Source organism: Manduca sexta, chromosome 24, assembly GCF_014839805.1.
Source record: "Manduca sexta isolate Smith_Timp_Sample1 chromosome 24, JHU_Msex_v1.0, whole genome shotgun sequence".
NCBI lineage: Eukaryota > Metazoa > Arthropoda > Insecta > Lepidoptera > Sphingidae > Manduca > Manduca sexta.
Window position 1 is genome coordinate 867,810 of NC_051138.1, and position 20,263 is coordinate 888,072.

At 36.1% G+C, this 20,263-nt stretch overlaps 1 protein-coding gene across 1 annotated transcript; it reads left to right on the top strand.

Moving 5' to 3' along the window:
- The first annotated feature begins 11,163 nt into the window (after positions 1-11,163).
- On the top strand, positions 11,164-19,996 carry LOC115440480. Its single transcript, XM_037442542.1, has one exon. The coding sequence runs from the start codon at positions 11,203-11,205 to the stop codon at positions 13,513-13,515; it is 2,313 nt and encodes a 770-aa protein (XP_037298439.1). The 5' UTR covers positions 11,164-11,202; the 3' UTR covers positions 13,516-19,996.
- Positions 19,997-20,263: the final 267 nt, after the last annotated feature.

Below are 20,263 nucleotides of genomic sequence, written 5' to 3' on the forward strand. Positions count from 1 at the left end.
GGTTGCCAAATTGCAGCGGTCATTAAGTTTCCGTCGCAGACTGACCGTCGGTTTTAAATGTTCCAAATCGGTGAAGGAAATATCTACCTTCGCGCTGTGGTATTTTCGTCAAGATTTACTGATATTCTAGGATATTAAAATTATAGTAGATAAGGTGGTATTTCGTTTGCAGATCGCCGGTGCAGTACATATCACCGTAACGACTGTTACTGCCAAGCTATACAGATTAATTTTGTCATTACTGAATGAAACCACATACATATTTTCTTGAAAATTACCCTGAAGTTACCCAAACCATGAATATAAAATAAAACGTGTATTTTTCGAACAAAATAAATATCCTAAAAAGTAATGTTAACTTTCACGCCCTAATACCACTCCTAGTACTCTAAGTGAATTCGTTGTAGCGGAAACACTACACTTCAGTTAGAACTACTATCAAACAAAAATATTTACACTAAATTAGGCAGTTATAAAAAAATTAAATAAGTAATATTTGAGGCAAATATTCGTTCATCGGTGAATATACAATGTTATCAGAATTAATGACGCGTATTCGGTTTCATTCATTAACGCAATGTCAAAATGACACTGTATTGTGCAAGCGTAATGTTCTGGATTCAATAAGTAGCCAGGGTCTCAAGGTAAGAAGCGTAGTGCAGTTTCACTCAGAATTTTATAATGCAAATTTTAAGTAATATTTCTAACTTGTTTATGGCGTGATAGGCTTACAATCAGACGTATAGCATACCCGTCTGTTCATTCGATTGTATAAAATTAGCCGGTCAGTAAATTTATTAACAACTAAGAGAGAATTTGCCTTCCCAACAACCGGATTGATCTATAATTCAGACTTTAACCGAAACTTAACTCCCCAAAGTTATGCTAAAGGCTTCCTGATATTACCAAACAACTTGTTTGGTTGTTATAAATATATAATGCAAAGATATTTCTACATAGCATTACAGACGAAAAAAAACGTTTAAAAGACGAATATGACAATACTATTTTCATTTCAAACTATTCTTACGATGAGAGGATTTGAGAATATAAAAAAATAACAGTAGAAAAATAGAATCCAATAAAATATGATATAAGTTCAATTCCCAGTGCCAAGAGTACTACTAATATATCAATCTCATCTTTGAGTATGTTATGAAGACATTTAATGTACTGAACTATTTAATAAACAAAGCTTGAGCTGCTATTCAAGAGTTTGTACATATCTGAATCGGCACTGTTTAAATAAACAAAATTCAGTCGTCAAAACCCGTCACATACTGTTACTTAAGATATCATTTGAGCTGATGTTAATATAGGTCTATTAAATAACAACTATTTTAATATGCAACGGCGGACGTCCACCCACGAGGTGGACAGATGACCTCATAAAAATCGCAGAAGGTCGCTAGATGCGGGCCGCTTTCATTAGGTCTTGCTGGAAATCTTTGGGAGAGGGCCATGGTCAGCAGTAGATATCATGCGGCTAGTGATGATGGTGATGATCTTAAGAAGTTGACCTTAACTTGAAAACTTCTCAGCTGATATCGCACTCAAAGTGCCATTGAGTAGCATCTAATAATACCCTTAAACTTGTTTACGCGGTCTCATCCTTAACCATATTGGATTAAGTCTAAAAGTGACTTAAAAACATTAAATATAGCTTTCTATTAATAACCAGATAGATAAAGCATACAATTCTTACCTCAGACTCACATAAATCAATAATAAAAATCTATCTAGACAACACAAACACAAATAATTGCTCGCGGCTTCGCCTGCATCGCAGTTTTCCCGGGATTAAAGTCCCGCTATTCATTTTTCCGGAACAAAAGTACCCTATAGCACTTAGGAGTAATACGACTTTCTATTAGTGAAAAAATATAAAAATCGGTTTAATAGTTCCTGAGCCTAGCGCGTTCGAACAAACTTACTCTTCAACTTGATATATTAGTATATATATAACTTAAAACATTCCACATACAATTATTAATATAGCTGTAAATACTATTGTATATATGCAGCTTATTTTTGTATTATGCCGACAACGCCACGACGGAAATAGTGAAACAGATGCGCGTGACTTAACCAAAACACATACCAGTACGGTCTACGCTCCCGCAACAATAAATCATAGCTTATTGCCACAGCTGGTGTAACCCCAGTCATCTTGTTTATCATGCGGAGAGTGATAGTTCTTGGAGATATTGAAATGTTCTTCTGTGAAGTAGCAACGAAAAATCTATAGTTTTTATATTGGTAGAGAATCTTTAAGGATACTAGGTTTTGCTCGAGACATCCCTCGCGTGAAGGAATTTTCCGGGATAAAAATCCCGCTATATATTTTCCCGGGATAGAAAGTAGCCTATAACCTTCCCAGGGTCTTAAACTATCTCCATACCAAATTTCTTAAAAATCCGTTCAGTAGATTTTAAGAAAATGGATGACTTACAGACAGACAGAAATGATGACTTTGTTTTATAACATGTGTAAATACCAAAGTTGTTATTGACAAAGTCTGTTGATAAGAACATGACTTTTTTTATTCAAGAACGACAAAGTGACTGCACTGCACCTGATGGTAAGCGTTATGCCGTAAAGATAGAGCATCGAATGGAACAGATGTAGCTCTTACACAATCATATTACCTAACGAGTTGCTCCTTCAGGCTACGGCCGAAAGTCCCAGAATTATAGGAAGGAACACGCGCACCGGCAAACATCGTAAGCGTCTTTTTAGGCATTAATTTAAAGGAGATTGTCTCGGTGGCGTAATTGTGTAATGGTACGACTCAGTAGTCAGTAGGTACAGCAGTACCTACTGAGTTCTCGGGTTCGATCCCCGGGTCGGGCACAGCGATATTGGGTTGTTCTACTCAGTATCAGCCCGGAGTCTGGAATTAATGACCGATATGGCGATAGATTCGCCCCCTATGACATCATGGGAAAAACAATGTGATATGTCAGGTATTACTTAACCTTCCAAAACCCACTATTAGTCGATATATGTCCCGTAACTCCATCACGAGGACCACCGTCAAAAGATCCTATGAATTTTATATTTTAAACGATAAAAGTATAGATGTTTTCAAATTTGTATTGAAATCGTGAAAATTAAAAGGCCCTCGTCTCTAATTAATTTTTGTTTTAAAATACCCTTCAAGGCAATTACGTGTTTAATTTTAAAGCAGACGTTCAATTGTTTTTCTTTTTTTATACAACTCGGCGACGTGATAATTAAGAGCCCGTGATATTGAAAATAGGTGAAGCCACGCGTAACTTTGAATTTTACTTAATCGTTTCATGTCATAATGCCTAGTATGTTCTTCTAACCAGTTCGTAATGCTCACTGCTTAAAATCAGAAATAGACTAAGTACTAGTGAGGGGCAGGCAAATCATATCGTCTCGTTACCATGACACTGCGCAAAAGTACCAACAATTCAACAAAACAGTCGTATTTAACACTGTCAAAGTGTAGTCACTTGATTTTCATTTAAACTATCTTCAATTTAAAAAGATTAAATTTAAGACATTCTAATTCAAACTGATGCAAAACTCCAAGATCTAGATTCCAGATAATTCATCAAGTGTTGCGCTGATTGCCTTGCATCGCGTCTTAAACGTTAAGCCTCGAGAATAATCACTAAGTCGAGTCCGACTCGAGATGGCCGAGTGATTAAAACAGTACAGTAAAACGGAGGCAACTCGCTCAAATTGCACCACTTTTGTGAAGAGGAAACAATGGGAAAGGACGGTCGAATGTACCAAAAAAGAACAACACGCCAACTAAACGCTTTGGTAATAAACTTTGTGTAGTCCAACTTGGTTTCTGTTCTTGTTAAAAGGACCTAATGATGAAACGGAGTTCTGTGGATCACGGACACAATTAACTAGTATTTGTGAAGAGTCTGTACAATAAACAGGACAGAATAAATCAACTACAGATGTATACTATAATTATAATAATAATAACAGCCTTGTTTTTAATATATCCTGTCCCAATAATGGGCACGGGCGAGCTCTACTACTGAGAGAGATTGAACCTTAGTTCACCACGCTGGCATAGTGCGGATTGGTAGACATCACATACCCTCAAATTCTTATAAAAAGCTTCTCAGGTATGCAGAGCTTACGATTTTTTCCTTCACCGTTAAAGTAAACGATAATTCTAAGAATACACTTAACTTTAGAAATATCAAACGATCGTGACGTGTGCTTTCGAAACTGCGATCATTAGTCTCGTCAATCCATTCCACTCCAATAAATTTAACCCTAAATATTTTAGACTGTGATAATAGTGTTTAGCTGGCCTATAACCAAGAAGTAATGTGTTTGATTCCAATAAGACACATCTAATACTGAACGGCTATCTCTTTGTGGACATATATTAAGCAAACTAAAGCTCTTCACAACCATACCTTCGAAACAAGAATTGTAGTGTAATATTACATTTCGATGTATTATAAGCCGATAAAGAGCGAAAGAGTGCCGCCTCTAAATCTATAATATCAGAATAATGTTTCGCGCCATTCTTAAAGGAAAGGTATAGAAGGGAGAGGGATATCGTGGGACGAAAACCTCAATCGCTATACGACAATAATCTGTGGTTAAAATTTCATAAACGGTGTTTTTAAAGAAACCGAATCGGCTTATTTTTGTATTATTAATTTAAGTACACTGTATTTTTTTAATGTGATCATGTTGGAATTGGTATTAGCGTTTTACATAGACTTATTATAATGCGTATTTAATTTTACGTAATTTATATAAGCTTTTATTTTAAGAATCATATTCCCAAGAGACATGGCAGATTCTTATTGCTTTTTTGAATCGGTGACAAATTTACGAATATACTTTTTCTATTTAATCAGGCCTCCGGGAATAAGTAGTGGCAAAATTATATTATCAGATTTCTTAGTGATACATCAATTTGAAGTTCATTGCTTGGACGTTACCTTTTCTTGCTCATTCATTTTCGGCTCAATGACCCAAGACTAGTCTAAGTAATGTATCAAGTCTCGGGTTTGATTCCCTGGAGCAAACATTTACTAGTCTGTATTGCAATGATAGGTTTTCTAATTGGATGAAACTTTTTTTATGTAATTTGCGACTTATTTTTATTTAGATACTTAACATCTAACGCCCCGTTAAGTACTGTCTAATGCTATAAAGGTAGTAATCTATATCTATCTATCTATACTTATAATAAATCTGTAGAGAGGTCAATTCTGTACATGAAATATATTTCCCAAATAACTATCAGGGAGTGATTAGGGATCGATACTGATGCCAAAAATGCAATTAGTAAAATTTTTGTCTGTCTGTCTGTATAACCGTTATAGAAACAAAAACTACTCGACGGATTTTAACGAAACTTGGTACAATTATTTGTCATACTCCTGTGGTGGTTATAGTATACTTTTAATCACGCTACAATTAATAGGAGCAGAGCAGTGAAGGGAAATGTTGGGAAAACGGGAGAAGTTATTCCATTTTTTAAGCTTCCGTCGCGTGTGCAACCTTAATGGTTAAAGCTACGCAGAAATCATGTATGACGGAAATGTTCTCCTTAAAATTATGTAAAAAATATCCCACGACAGCATCTTTTATGGTTGACTCACAATAACACGTGTAACTCCCGATAGCTTAGCAGTTCGAAGCTTTCTCATTATATTTGTCTACTCTTACGTTTATAACACTCTCAGTCATCCCTAATTAAAAAAATTAACATTATTAAATATTCCATAAAAAAGAATCATAGAAATCGGTATAGAAACACCAAAGTTATACATGAAATACGATAATAATAAGCCATCATGCGTGAATACTGAATCATGCTATAAGGATTATTTTAGTATATATATAAGGTCGCGAACGCACAGGTAGGCGGCTTGCTTGGGACCTAGAGGTTAGCGAATCACCTTGCGAGTAGGTTCGTAAAACGAACATTCTCGAACGTTCGCGACCGGCTCCATTTTTGAAGTCCGAAATCCACGCGTGCGAAGCTGCGGGCGGAAGCTAGTAGTAAATAAAAACTTTGCGTAAATTCATTACGTTAAATAGAAAGATCCAACGAAGACATTAAGCCTAGCACACGTGCTGACATCTTACATTGAATCTGACATACGAAACAAAATAGCAATAACAAGAAGTCAAAGCTGCTACAGTGATTTTGTAACATTAGTATAAATTAATACCTTATTTAAACAATTGCTAAATAGTTAACAAAGTTGTCAACTGTTTCCACAAAATAGATAAGATTAAAACATTGCCATAAACAATCACGAACCAGCCTGTCACAATATACCTATTACTGTATCAGTATAACTAACACTACTTTATATAAAAATGATATTTTAAAATCAAAGAAAAACCCACTGATATCATACTTTTATTATTCCATTTTCGGAGTACCCTTGTTGAATACACATGAGACATAAATGTCAACAGCCGAAGATACGAGGTCATTGCGCAAAGTCAATTTCGTATACTTTATTATAATCTTAATGCTAGGTTTAGTTTAAAAGGCATCTTGTGTGAGTTAGATGTGATTCCACTTTGTTTATTTCTGTTGTCAGGCAACAGTGTGTATGCGGCGATAGAATTACTGGCCACATTGCAAGACTAACCGACTGCCTCAGTGGCTGTATCACGGTACGACTGCAGTGCTGAGGTCTCGGGTTCGATCTCTGGGTTGGGCAAATGATATTGGGTTTTCTACTCACTACCAATCCAAAGTCTGTTTGTTGTTTGAATTAGTGCACGATATGGCATTAGACGTGCCCCATGTCACATTATAGAATGGAATACACACGCCGAAAAGTGGACGCACCAGTTACGCCTCTGCCTACCCCTCCGAGGATTTTAATCCTCTAAAAGTTGTGTGCGTGCAGGTACAAAACTAATTTAAAATCTCTGTGGAGCAACGAGTGCCAAGTCAGTTATAATAGCACTAGTCGACTGACTACGTGACCCATAAAATTTTGTTGGTATAAAATAAACAATTCAAGCAATTTCAGTCCTCATTAACGATGACAAGAATTCAATGTCAGGTGACCCTGCCAAAAAAATCAATGGTTTTAGCATTGAAAGAAGCGCTGGTCATTAAGACGGATTCTCTTGAAACGACGCTTGCAAATCGAAAAGGGTAGGACATCTAGAGTGATGGATGAACGTAAAAAATCGCTGTTGAATACAATTGGCATAGTCTCGGATTTCTTTATAAAGATCCAGATCAGTAGGTATATTTAAGTGATAAATGAATAGTGAAAGCTAGAAGTTTTTAGCTCAGATCTTCGCGTTATAATTGAAGATGTATTTATTTTATTTGTGAACAAAAATTCCAGTAATGAAACCATCAACTAGCAATAGCCCAGTTGGGTGTGAAATGGATCGCCGAGACAAATGTCCGCAGGTTCAAAACCCAAGGGCACACACCTCTGATTTTTCTAAATAATTGTGAGTGTATTCTTTGTGAATTATCGCTTGCTTTAACGGTGAAGGAAAAAACATCATGAGAAAACCTGCATACCTGAGAAATTCTCTATAGGAATTTTGAGGGTGCGTGAAGTCTACCAATCCGCACTAGGCAAGCGTGGTGGTCTAAGGCCTAATCCCTCTCCGTAGTGGAGGAGGCTCGTGCCCAGCAGTGGGACAGTATAAGACAGGCCTCATATTATTATTATTTATGTTAACCATCAACCTCTTCACAATATGCGCCATCAAAGTCAACAAAACATTCGAGCGGACCACTCCAATCGCGAGTTCCATGTCCTCGTAAGAATTACACTGTCGACTAAAACTTGCATTGTTCAAGCGCTAAAATATTAAATATTCCCGGCACGGACTATTGTCCCGTCTGGATTGGAGACGAGGGCCCTCCGTCGGCTGTGGAGTGTTTAAAACCGGAGGTCGTTGTGAACACTTGTCCACGCGCTGCCATTCCGATTTGTTTTTGTTTTCAAGAATATTTCGTGTATGTACTTTTACGTTGGTGATTTGTCGCGGGATTTAGATACCACTCTTATTAAAGGGAATAAAGACGCAGTTGGTGACTTAATGTAAAATGATTATCCCTGCTTATTAATATCACTAATAACAGATTTATTAGTACATTAACATCCTTTGATAATAAGTAAAAATAGGAAGGATTCAGTGCATCTTCAAAAAAGTCAGCAGCCTTAAAAAATTTAACAGCTCACCTCAGTCAAACCACCCTTTGCTTATTTAACTCAAAATTGTCTGCATAGCAAATCTGTAATTTGCAGAGACTATTTGAGAAAAGAATTATAACCTTTACAATACCTCTTTCTGGAAGGAATTGTCCTTCTTAAATCACCAAGTATAGTGTTATTTACTGCATAAGTATGTGAGCTACATACGATCTTGACTTCAGATGTTATTTTAGTGTTCAGTGCACCCTGCCTTCTATTTACCAAACTAAACAATCTTAACAATTCACAAAGATGTTAAACACGACACAGGATATAGAGCTCAGTCAAACCAATAACTTAACCAATCCGTTAAGTTCATCGTTAACCGAAGCGCATCCAATCAACCCGTCAGTAGAAGCTACAAGCTCCGTATGAAGAGGTTAATCGTCCGTTAACCTAAATAACACGACTGATAGACACTGTTGGTAACAAATCTGGCGTTATGCCATAATCCGAGCACGGACTGACGGCCAGAAGCAGCCTCTCTCGGGACCGGCCTATATCAATCAATACAGATATGCCTGTGATTTGTGGAGGAGTATTTCTTAATATTATTTCTTAGACATTTTAAACCTTATAAGTGAAGTTTAGCTTTAGTTGAAGTAACTGGCAGTTTTAAATGTTGCCGCCATTTTGTAACGTTTCTGAGCAACAAGTTGTTGGCGTTTGTGTTGTACGTTAGTTTAATATTTTTTTATTTTTGCTTAAATATTTTAATTTTTGCTTTTAATTTCATGTAGATATATGTCGAGTATTTTAAAAAGTTAAAAGTTAATATTAACTAAAATAAAAACTTTGCAATTATACATTAATAAATTGATCAATATTATATCTACAATTTCTCTATTTTAATATTAAATTATGTTAATGAAGAAAATAACCACTGCTCGTATTTACCTATTGCATAATAGAATTACTATCAGCACACCCGGCCACTTCTCTTCAAAAGTAATATTTTAAAATCAAAGCAAACCGTTTAATATTTCCAATTGATATTAATGGAATAAAACGGCGTGCAATAACCGGGAGTGAGGAGATTGCCGCGCATTGAATAACTCGACAGTATCGGCTCCGATGTGCCCCGGATAGGATATTGTTGGAGATAAATTACTTCTATCTGAAAATAGTGCTTCGTCGTAATTAAAAACCTTTGACTTTTAACTTATATATATGACGGAGCAACGATGCTACTTACGGATGGCAATCGCTTGCTCGTAAACGTAGTTTTACACCACTCAATTAGAATTACAAAACACTGCGTGGTTCACAACGCTCTCCTTACCCTGAGTCCTAAGAGATTAGATATTAGTACTATAATGTCCTACAAACAGGAACACGTCATTGCTTGACAATGGAAATAGACATTGTTGTGGTCAGCCAGACTTGAATTTTGCATATGAGAGACAATGCTTAGTGATTCAATGTTGTTGGATAATTACTTAGTAAATTTCGTTAAGTTTTGCTCTTATCACAGATGTAACACTTAGGTTTTCCGAATTAAAATGCTCATAGAAACTATAGCTGTTCGAGTTGGATATAGAATTCAGTACCTCATTTCACAACTAATTACATCACTACACGCAAAGCGGTACCCATAAAATGTATTTCATTTGACACAATGTACGGACACGCAGTCTCTATTTCTTTTGTAAAATCGATTACATCCAAAGACTGTCTGGAAGAGGCTTTTAAGCACAAAAGTGCCTATTGTAGTACTTATTCTTTTCTAGTAGTGAACATAAAGGGGATATGTCTACTTGTGTACCGTTTCACTAAGAAGCAATTTATGATCATGAAACGTTTGCCAGTATTTTTATATCTATCTTTTACATAGTAACAACAAACGATGGCGATGATGTTTCTTGACTAAATTATCTTATCATTTTAATATTGGAATAACTTATAACTGCTTGATAGTATGTTTTCCAAACGGTAGAGATAGTTTTTAAACAGATTGGTTAGGCTGTCACGATTGGGCAATACCAATAAAATCGTATCATCAGGCGTAGCAAAAGGGGGATTAAGTAATCCCGCTAACATTACCGAGGCTACTGAGCTGTCAATTCCTGGCAATATGCTATGCGAAAATCGTGTTCACTCGGATAAAACACCCCAATCGTAATTTAGACAAAATTCTGTATAGCATAGCTCCACGCATACAAATAACCTTTCACCACAAGAGGAAAAAGGAAATATTAACATCAGCACAATCCTACGCAATATGGAATATAACACAACGTCATTCATTATAACGACCTTCATTATTATTCCTCAACCGTACGAACCATCAAAGGTAAAATACAAGATTCGGAAACATTACAAACAAGGCGGAACCCAGAAACGTCGGATAGAATAAGTCCGGGTCGACTCCCCACATAAATATTGTAACACCGGCATGCATAATATAGCGCCAGGGCAAATTGTATTTCAGAGATCAACAAATACAGTGACACCCGAGTAACGATAGACAGTTTTGGAAATTAAAATAAAAAGAGATTCGACCCACCCTTGTCAATGTCCAAACTGATATCTACTTTTAATTTGCCACTCCGTTAAACTCGTGTTGTCACGGCTGTTGTAACGGAGATATTCGGTCCTCGCGCTGCGCTCGATTCCAATTTACATCAATGTAAAAACAGCATCCGACATCGCTTAGACATAATGGAAAATCTAAATGTTTGTTGTCCGAGAATTTCGGTCATGCGAATTATTAATCTCCCTAATTCCCGGCGTGTCGAAATCATCCCGCTCTTTTTAACCTTAAAATAATTTCGTCGCCGTCTTTTCCAAATTCCAACAGAGCTCATTTCGGATATTCAAAGAAAATTTTCGACGCGTAACATTCAAGAATTAGGTACGGACCCGGAATAATAAGACGAAACGAAATTATTCGTAACAATAAACGTTGATGATGTTGTTCATTTATATTTTACGCTTGTTACAGATTATGTTCGCGGAGTGCGCCACGGCCCGGATGGCTTGAGCCAACATGAGAGTGAGACGCGGCGTGGACGTGCGCCTCATCGCCCTCTGCACGACCTGCATTCTACTGCCGGCCATCGCGTGCCCGTCGCAGTGCATATGCAAATGGAAGAACGGCAAGCGGTACGTCGAGTGCTCCGAGAAAGACCTTAAGGCGATACCGAACGCCCTCGATTCCGAGACACAAGTCCTCGACTTCACCGGCAACGATCTTCAGGTACTGCAGAAGGAGACGTTCCACAAGCTCGGCCTTCTCGACCTTCAGAAAATATATCTACAAAGATGTAGACTGCAGAAAATAGACAATCAAGCTTTCAAGGGATTAGCCAATTTGGTGGAGCTTGATTTGTCTAATAACTATCTGACAGTAATACCGTCGAACAACTTTGTATACTTCCCGTCTCTGATGAGGCTGTCGCTCAATAACAACCCGATCACGAGCATCAAAACTCACTGTTTCCAGCACTTGTCTTATTTAAACACCTTAGAACTAAGCGATTGTAAAATTGAGTCGATCGAGAGAGAAGCATTTTCCGGATTGAATCATCTCGAATGGCTGCGACTGAACGGCAACAGGCTATCCAATATCCAAGGTGAAAATTTATTTCCCGATACGCTCCGCGGAATCAACCTGCAAAATAATAATTGGAATTGCGATTGCCACTTGAGAGATTTACATAGTTGGCTGATGAATTTCAATATGCCGCACGCGGTCGAGCCAATTTGCTCGCATCCCGAACGTTTGAGGAAGCGTACCATCACTAGTGTGGCCGTAAACGAGCTCGCTTGCCAACCCAAAATGAGTCCTACGTCCGTGTTTTTAGAGACGAACGCGGGCAATAACGTAACACTCGAATGCTTAGTGAAAGCTATACCAGAGGCAAAAATAACCTGGCTATATCAGGGACAGGTCATTCATAATTATTCGACCATGTCGCCGGAACCCCGCGTGTATTACGTGGAAAACGGACTCACTGACAAAAAAAGTGAGCTATACATATTAAACATAGGCAATGAGGATAACGGCACCTACACATGTGTGTCGGAGAACCCGGCAGGGAGGTCGCGGGCAAATTACACATTACGAATTTTAATGAAAGAGGAACCGGTGGTGGTTGTAGTTACCTTCCCTCAAAGACATCTTGTTGTGATAGTTACAGTAGTGTTTCTCATAATAGTGTTATTGATAGCCATAATAGCTGTAGTTATGCTTAAATTCAAAACCGACACGAGGAGTCGGAAGAAAAAAGAAAGCGGAAAGGACGTGGCTCTGTGCAATCAAATACTGCCATCCAGCAGAAGCAACGGAAACATACCGAAAAACAATGGGAGCGTCATTGTGAACGCACACTCGCATCACGCACTACACTACACGGTACAAACGAACCGTGATTACGAGACGAGCGATGTGTATCAAAGCGATAACATGAAAGGCTTCGTCGACAGAAATCCTGACCTAATTAGCGACGCGGAAACAGTGGCGAACAATGCACACGATGAGAACACTGTGATGTCAGTGTACAAAGCTCAGACCGGAGGTGACGGATTTGAAGAGGAGACCGCGTTCACCGCACCCGCTATGCCGCGCCAAGTCACGTGGCAAGACCAACAAGCTATGAATACTATGAACATAGCTCCAAACACTTTGAATAATATGTACCAGCATTCTGCTGACGTGCATCTAAATCCTGGATGCTTTTTGGACAACGATGGCTATCCTTACGACTATGGTCTACCAAAGCATCCGTGCCGGCCTCCAATGATGTCAAATTATGCCGTGGTAGGACCCTTCTACCAGACCTTGCCTCATAACAGGCCCAAAGCGCAGAAGTTAGTCTGTAAGTTTGCCAAAGACACAGAGTTCAATTCCGTGGTACCACCTTGTCCAAATTTCGAGATGTTTAACGCCGGCAACGTTCGTCGAACATTAGATGGGTATCCGATACCCAGGAATCGACAGATAGCCTTCGTTGGAAACGGAACTGTGTATTACAACGAAGAGTTTGTCCCATCCCCACCTGAGGGATACAAGACGGATCCAGTTCAGTGTTGTGCACCCACTGAGGCTTGCAGTTCATGGGTCAATCCCAAAGGAACTTGTGCAGTGATGGTGCCGATGAATGTGGCCGAAGGTCCCGGCAGGTGCTACCAGGTGGAGACTCGGTGCGTTGACACACAGACCACGGACGCTCGGATGCCCGGCGAGGGCTCCGAAAGCGTGCTCAAGCCCTTGCCTCAAGTGTCGAATGCAAAGTGTGCAGCAGACATCTGTTCAGAAAGTCCCGACGAGGGCTACGTAGGTGACGCGAACGACATCTGACGAAGACGACTCAATGACACCACGTAAGCCCAAGGCTCAAGTGATAAAGCGACTGAATATAAGTAATTTTGTACATAATAGTGAAGGCAGCATGAAGTGTTTACTGCGAGACTCCTACTAGGTAGAATGGATAAAAGGTTAAGCATTTTATCGACCTCGATAGGTCCACGGTGACAAAGTCTATCGCCTCGATATAATGTTTACGATTCGTATCGATCTCCCTGTTTTGCAATTTTATATATTTTATAATATAGCCTAATTCTTTTTACATAGCATTACAAGATAGAATTTTAGTGAAATTAAATATATTTTGTGTAAAGTTTAGGTTTTCTAATATAGGGGTGCCGACAGTTGACATGAAATTCTATAAATCACTTTTTTTTTGACAACATGCCAATGACGTCCGTCGACATTAAACTACGGCAAATAGGCGACGGTACTACCTTCTCAGAAAGCCCACGTTTAACACATGTTTTTTATTGTATTTGAATTAAGATATTTTCACCGCCAACTGGAGAATTTCAGTAATAACTAGGAATATAGAATTTATTTCGTTAAATAATTAAAAAAATATAAAGTAATTAATGAACTCATTTCCTTTTTTTCTGTTTAGAATATTTTCGGCTTTGATCGCATGTTTCCTTGTACGAATTATATTGTGTTCATGATTATGTAATTTGTTCTTTACGTTGTTTTATATTAGGACAATCTTAATTAACAAAAAAATATTATTATAAGATTTTGTGTAAACCGTTTTGATGGTGTTATTTTCACTAAGTATGTAAATAGCGTGTAAATATTAGATTTTAATATGACTTTTCTCCGAAAGGGATTATGTAGAAGTAATATTAATATCGTTATCAGGGTATATCTCCCTTAATATAGCTGCGGTATCATTTTGGAGGTTATTTTTTAATAAAAGTGTGATAAACTGCCATTTATTGGAGCATAACGTCGAATAATAATTAAAAAATGCTTTAAACACACTGCAATATTAAACAAAAATGGTAATTTTTATTACAAAGTTACATATATGAAAAGCGTTTCACCTATTAAGCTGTCACTACCAGAAAACATAAACTCATGCGTGAACAATGACCATTTTAACTACCGGGGATATTGTGGGTGTCGACCATTGACGTGGTCGGGATTGGGAGCAGTTTTCGCACGTCCGCGGCATATTGCGTTTGATTCGAAGTATTAACCTCAAACGAAGAATAGGCCGGCATAAAAACCTATTTCATTTCATCTTAGAAAATACCGCAATTTAAACTATTTTCTGTTAAGTTCAGGGGGTCCTATTCCGTTTACAAGGGTATGTCTTTTCGGATTTACGGGCGTTGTTATAGAAGTCCTTCTATGGCTATCAAACCTGTCCAGGTTTGATAGCCATATAGGTAAATAGGGGTTCTTTAGTTTTTGATCTTTATGGCTATCAAATCTGTCTTTCGAATAGAACGCTCGTAATTGCAAAATGACGGATCCGCCTCTATAGACGGAGTAGGGCCCCTTGACCTTATCCATTATATCCAATATAAATTATACACCGTTCCATCTTACAAAGCGCTATTTGTAGCATATTTACGTTTTAACCTACATTTTATTTATACCTGAGAATGTTCTAAAGGTCAGGTTTTATTTATAAATCTCACTCAATCTATGAATCCACAACACAACGTAGGTAACCTCTGTATCCTTCAGAATGCAATCTTAAACATAGATCTAACACCCCATACGTCAATAAGACACCCTTCCACCTAAAATTACAAATATAGCGCCTCATACATTAATTGTGCTATAAAAGCAAGTTCCAAGTTGGGGAGAAGCGAACCGAAACCGACCCCAAGTCGTTAGATATTATGGGATGTATTTATGATGGCATTAGCCCATACCTCTAATTATTTAAGTGTTGGACGCCGGCCAAGTACGCTAAATGGGAGTATCAAAGAGAGTTTCCTTAATTTATTATAATAAATGGACTAACAGATTCCTGAATGAGATGTAGTTATAACATTCATGAATAATTTTGCTCGTAAAGAGTAAAATTAAATAAGGGCTAGTCGCGACAGTACGACTGATAGAACAGCTACTTAAAGATTTTCTTCTGTCCTAGATTAAAACACGAGCTCAGCGACAAAAACCTTGTTGATATAACACAATGGATAATTCAGTTTCGCAGAATTCATTTTTTATTTGTACAACTATTTAATTTGCCAATGCGATTCACATATTTCTATTTGTCCAAGCGTTTTTTATCGTGTTCTGAATTGTTCTCGGAAAATTAAACAAAAAAACGATTTTGTATTTTAAAACAATTTTAATCAACATTTTCGGTATGTATATCCAATAATTGTTTTTGAAATTACAACTCTCGTATTTATTTGTGGGAGAATAATGCTTCGGGAATTTTGCGAAAAACGATAGACCACAGTGAAATTGTTTAAATAAAGTAAAATCTCAACTGTGGTTAAAATTCCTGTGCTGATCGATCTACTAGAGTACTTTGAACAATACCGTTCACACACAGGCGGGAACGCAAAATATTGGCGTTACATTATCAAACTGTAATATGTTAAATCAAGTTTCACACATTGCCACCCTGTAGATCCTGGGTTCCTAACCTTAAGGGTAGAAACCCCGGCGGGGGTAAATTAGATAATTTACTAGCTAGCTACTTCATGGGGGTAATAAAGAACCTAAATATAGGATCGTAAAATAAAAAAATATACAGAGCTGACATTAAAATTTGTAAGGCTGTCGTGCAATTTATGATTAATAAAGATATTGAAATAAATTCGCGTAAACATAAGAAATCATTATGATTAATAAAGATGTGTGTATTTGCTTCTATTGTTTGTTTTGATAGCATTTTTAAGGCGGGATAAATAAGTTTTCCACATAGATCACAAGGGTAACAATATTGAACGTTCAGGAACTACTGGTCTAGATCGTCATAGCTTTTAAAATCAGAGGTGTTATATTCACGTCAAATTGACACAAATGCACCTGATGGTAAGTGGAATTAGATCCAATAGAATTTCGAGGTATATCTAGGTATAAAGCCGACACAGTATATACTACAAAAAAATACAAAAAATAATGATTTCTTATGTTTACGCGAATGTTAGACATTGAAATAAAACTAAAAACTATTTAAACGGATTTTATCACATTATTGTGACCATGAAGGCTGCAAAGTCTTCGAAACGTCGGGAGAAAATAATAATATAAAAAACCGCGATAAAATCCGTTTAAATAGTTTTTAGTTTTATTTCAATACAAAAAATTTCAATTGATTACTAGATAGATTTTTGTTTACATTCCTGAAACTGATGAAAATTATTCAATTGTTTTCACCTTAAAAATTATAAATTTATCCAGGTCATAGGAAACTTATGTAAAATTTAAACTCTATCTGTGGTCTGTAGTCGCCTGACGGCAGCTATTAAAGTCGCGGTTAAAGTGAAATCTATGCCCGCTCGCTCCAAACTACTGAAAAGATATGCTACTTTAGTTGCATACATTTTGCTCACAGTAATATTCATTATAACTTCTTCCCTGGGGATTTTATGATTTTATGCGGCCTTTGATTTCGCACGTGCTAGCAAAAAACAACAAAATAACATCCCATACCGCCTGTTAACTAGGAAAATATGCCTTTTTCGGTTCGAGTCGTTGCAGTCACCAAAAGGTCCTTTATTCGAATATTAGACAGGACATCGTGACATCTACAAGTAGTGCTCATGCGCAGTAAATTGTACAAATTCCGTTATATTAATGCGTCATCACTGATTTATATATGGATTTATTGATGTATTAAAAACAATAAGTTAAGAAAAAACAAACACTAATAAGATAAATATGGCAAAAAATAACCTCAAAGTGATACCAAAATAGGGAAATATGTAAAAACTAATCATAACACTATCTTTTGTAAGAGAAACAAACTTTGAAATGTCTTCATTTTTTAAATGTTAAACGGATAGCAATAATTAAAAAGCTACATAACAGCGGTAAACAAATAAGTTAAATTTAACCGTTAATTACATACGGTTAGCGTTGTGTGGTGGATACGAAGCGGATTACACGTTAAACATCAAATTAACTTTATGAATTTAACTGTGATTTGCATTTACTGGTTACTAAACAATGAAAACAAATGTTATAATAATATAATATTAATGTTTGAATAATAGACAAAAATCATCTTTTGTTTTAACTGAAGCGTTATACGAAATAAAGTTTGATGCATCGAGCTTGCAAAAGTTTTTAGTTTTATAATTTTTCTAATATTAAAGTGCTCATGACAACAAACGAATGAATTTAAATGTTCGAAACTTTAATTTAACTGACTGTTGAACACAAATAAAAAGTTGAAATAGACTCGTGAGCAATTTAAATAGATTGAAACTTTAACATTTTTCAATATAGCACCACTATATTGAAACATAGTTTTTATTTCTATCAGTACGCGTTACAACTGAATATGTAAGTGTAATTCAATATTATCTTTTAAATTCAAATATTCTTAATAATGCTATCCTAAAAAGATACTACTTTTTGTCCGACTCATACATAGCAACGTAAGCAAGCGATCTTAATTGCCATTAGTTTTACGAGAGGCTTTCAACGTTTAAGTGATTTTGCACTGAAAAAGCAAGAGTTTCTTAGGATTTGAATTGAATATAGACTTACTCTATGACATCATGAAATAGTAAAAAGATCAACAATCTATGGACACTAGTCGTAGCTTTCATAAATAAAATCGTAAGCTAATAATAAGGCAAGCTCTAAGCTACATGATCTATATCAAACTTCGTTTCCTCAAAACAAGGACTAAGTAACAACCCACAAAGAAAATAGATCATAAGGCTCTGCCGACATAATAATTCACAGGAGAATATCAAAACGAAATTAAGTTCAGCATTTATAACTATAATTTAATTAACGCAAATGGATGGAGTTTGGTAACTCTCAACTTATGTGAGTAAGATAGATTGGTGTTGAGTACAGTTCATTGTTATACAGGGTGTTATGAAAAGTATGGGGAAGAATGTGTATGAAGATTATTAGATAGTGTAAAAAAGAATCACTCTATGATCAGATATTTTAGTATTACGACACTCAAATCAAATTTTAACAATATTATTATTATTTAAGAAATTATAACATTCACGTAGAAAATGTATCCGTTGACTTTTACCTGATTTAGAGCAATAAGACGAACAAAAACACATTAAAATTACCAACATGACTTCCAAGACATGAAAGGGATATAAGCCGAAATAATGTTGCTCTTATTTTCTGTTTATTGAAGAGTTACAAATATTCTCTCGTGGATTTGAGAATATTGAACCCCTTTTCTGCAACAACCTTTATATACAGTCAACTTTTGATAATAATTTTCAACTCAATATACTAGAATAAGGCCTTAAGGGGTTGAACTTTAGCGTCAAACTTTGTCTATTGTTCAAGCACTCTCAAATTACACAAATTATAGAGTTGGGAGTACTGCACGGCGTTTGCTACGAAATTGTATGCTACGCACGAAACGCTACGGTTCTACTGCTACGCGTGTAGTGTGTTCTAAGCCGTGCTACGCATTCGTATAATCAACGTGGCTTATGCATTGCGGACGTGAGCTTTCATTTCGCATGCTAAAAAATAAACATGTTCATTCATTTAATAAAAAACTTAATGGTTTCTTTGAATTATTATGTAATGCAAGTATAATTTATTAAGAAATTAAACTAACTGTAATGCTATTACAATATGTTTATGTATTCTTAAAACAATTATTCTCAAGTTATAAACAAATTTAAATGTTTTAATGAAATTTAAGTGAGAAAGCAACTTCTACGTAATGCCACAACTTCTTCAAAACTAATACGTCTGATGTTTTAAATAATGTAATCATATTCAAGTACGTATGTATATCTCATATTATGTTAGAAAACGATATGTTGAAATAGTTTCTGAGAATTTGAACTTTGAAATTGAAAGTTGTTTAACAATAGCTTAACAATACAAACAAGGTCAATGATCAGACTTTGTTAAGTGCTTATTAATGAAAATAAAATTTAATACCGATATTTCATATAAATGTGATTTGTTGTTATGTAAAAAAACAATCTTGAAAAAATTTACATAGACTTTTAGACGAGGTCTCTTGTATTTAAATTTTTTTGCAATTAAATGTCGAGACGAGCTATTCGCTCGGGAAAATTGTATATGAGCAGTCCCGGCGTTTAATATCACACAAGAGATATTTGGCTATTCTTGTCATTGTTATATAAGAAACAAAATAAAATACTAAATATGATTATTAAAATTCAAAGTCAAATGTCTCCGCCGTGTCCACCACACACCGCTTTTTGCACAATCGGATAGACTGTTGTCTATAACAACAGACAGGTTAGCTCCCCGAGGTATAGCACAAAGATATCACGATGTTACTCTTAGTGGAAAATCAAATTGTAGATGTGCATGACATTGGAATAAAAATGTATTTTTAATATTTGGCTTTTATTTATTAACCGACTTAAACAAAAGAGTTTATGTGTTCAAGGTGGTGCATATATAAAATAAAAAAAATAAAATAAAATACTTTATTTATCACGTAGGCGAACAAAGTTGCACTTATGATACGTCAAAACAAAGAATAAGAATAATTATTATTTCTAAACAACTATTAAAATCACTTATATAACTATGGAGATTTTAAATTAGGGATAAAGTTTATACAAAA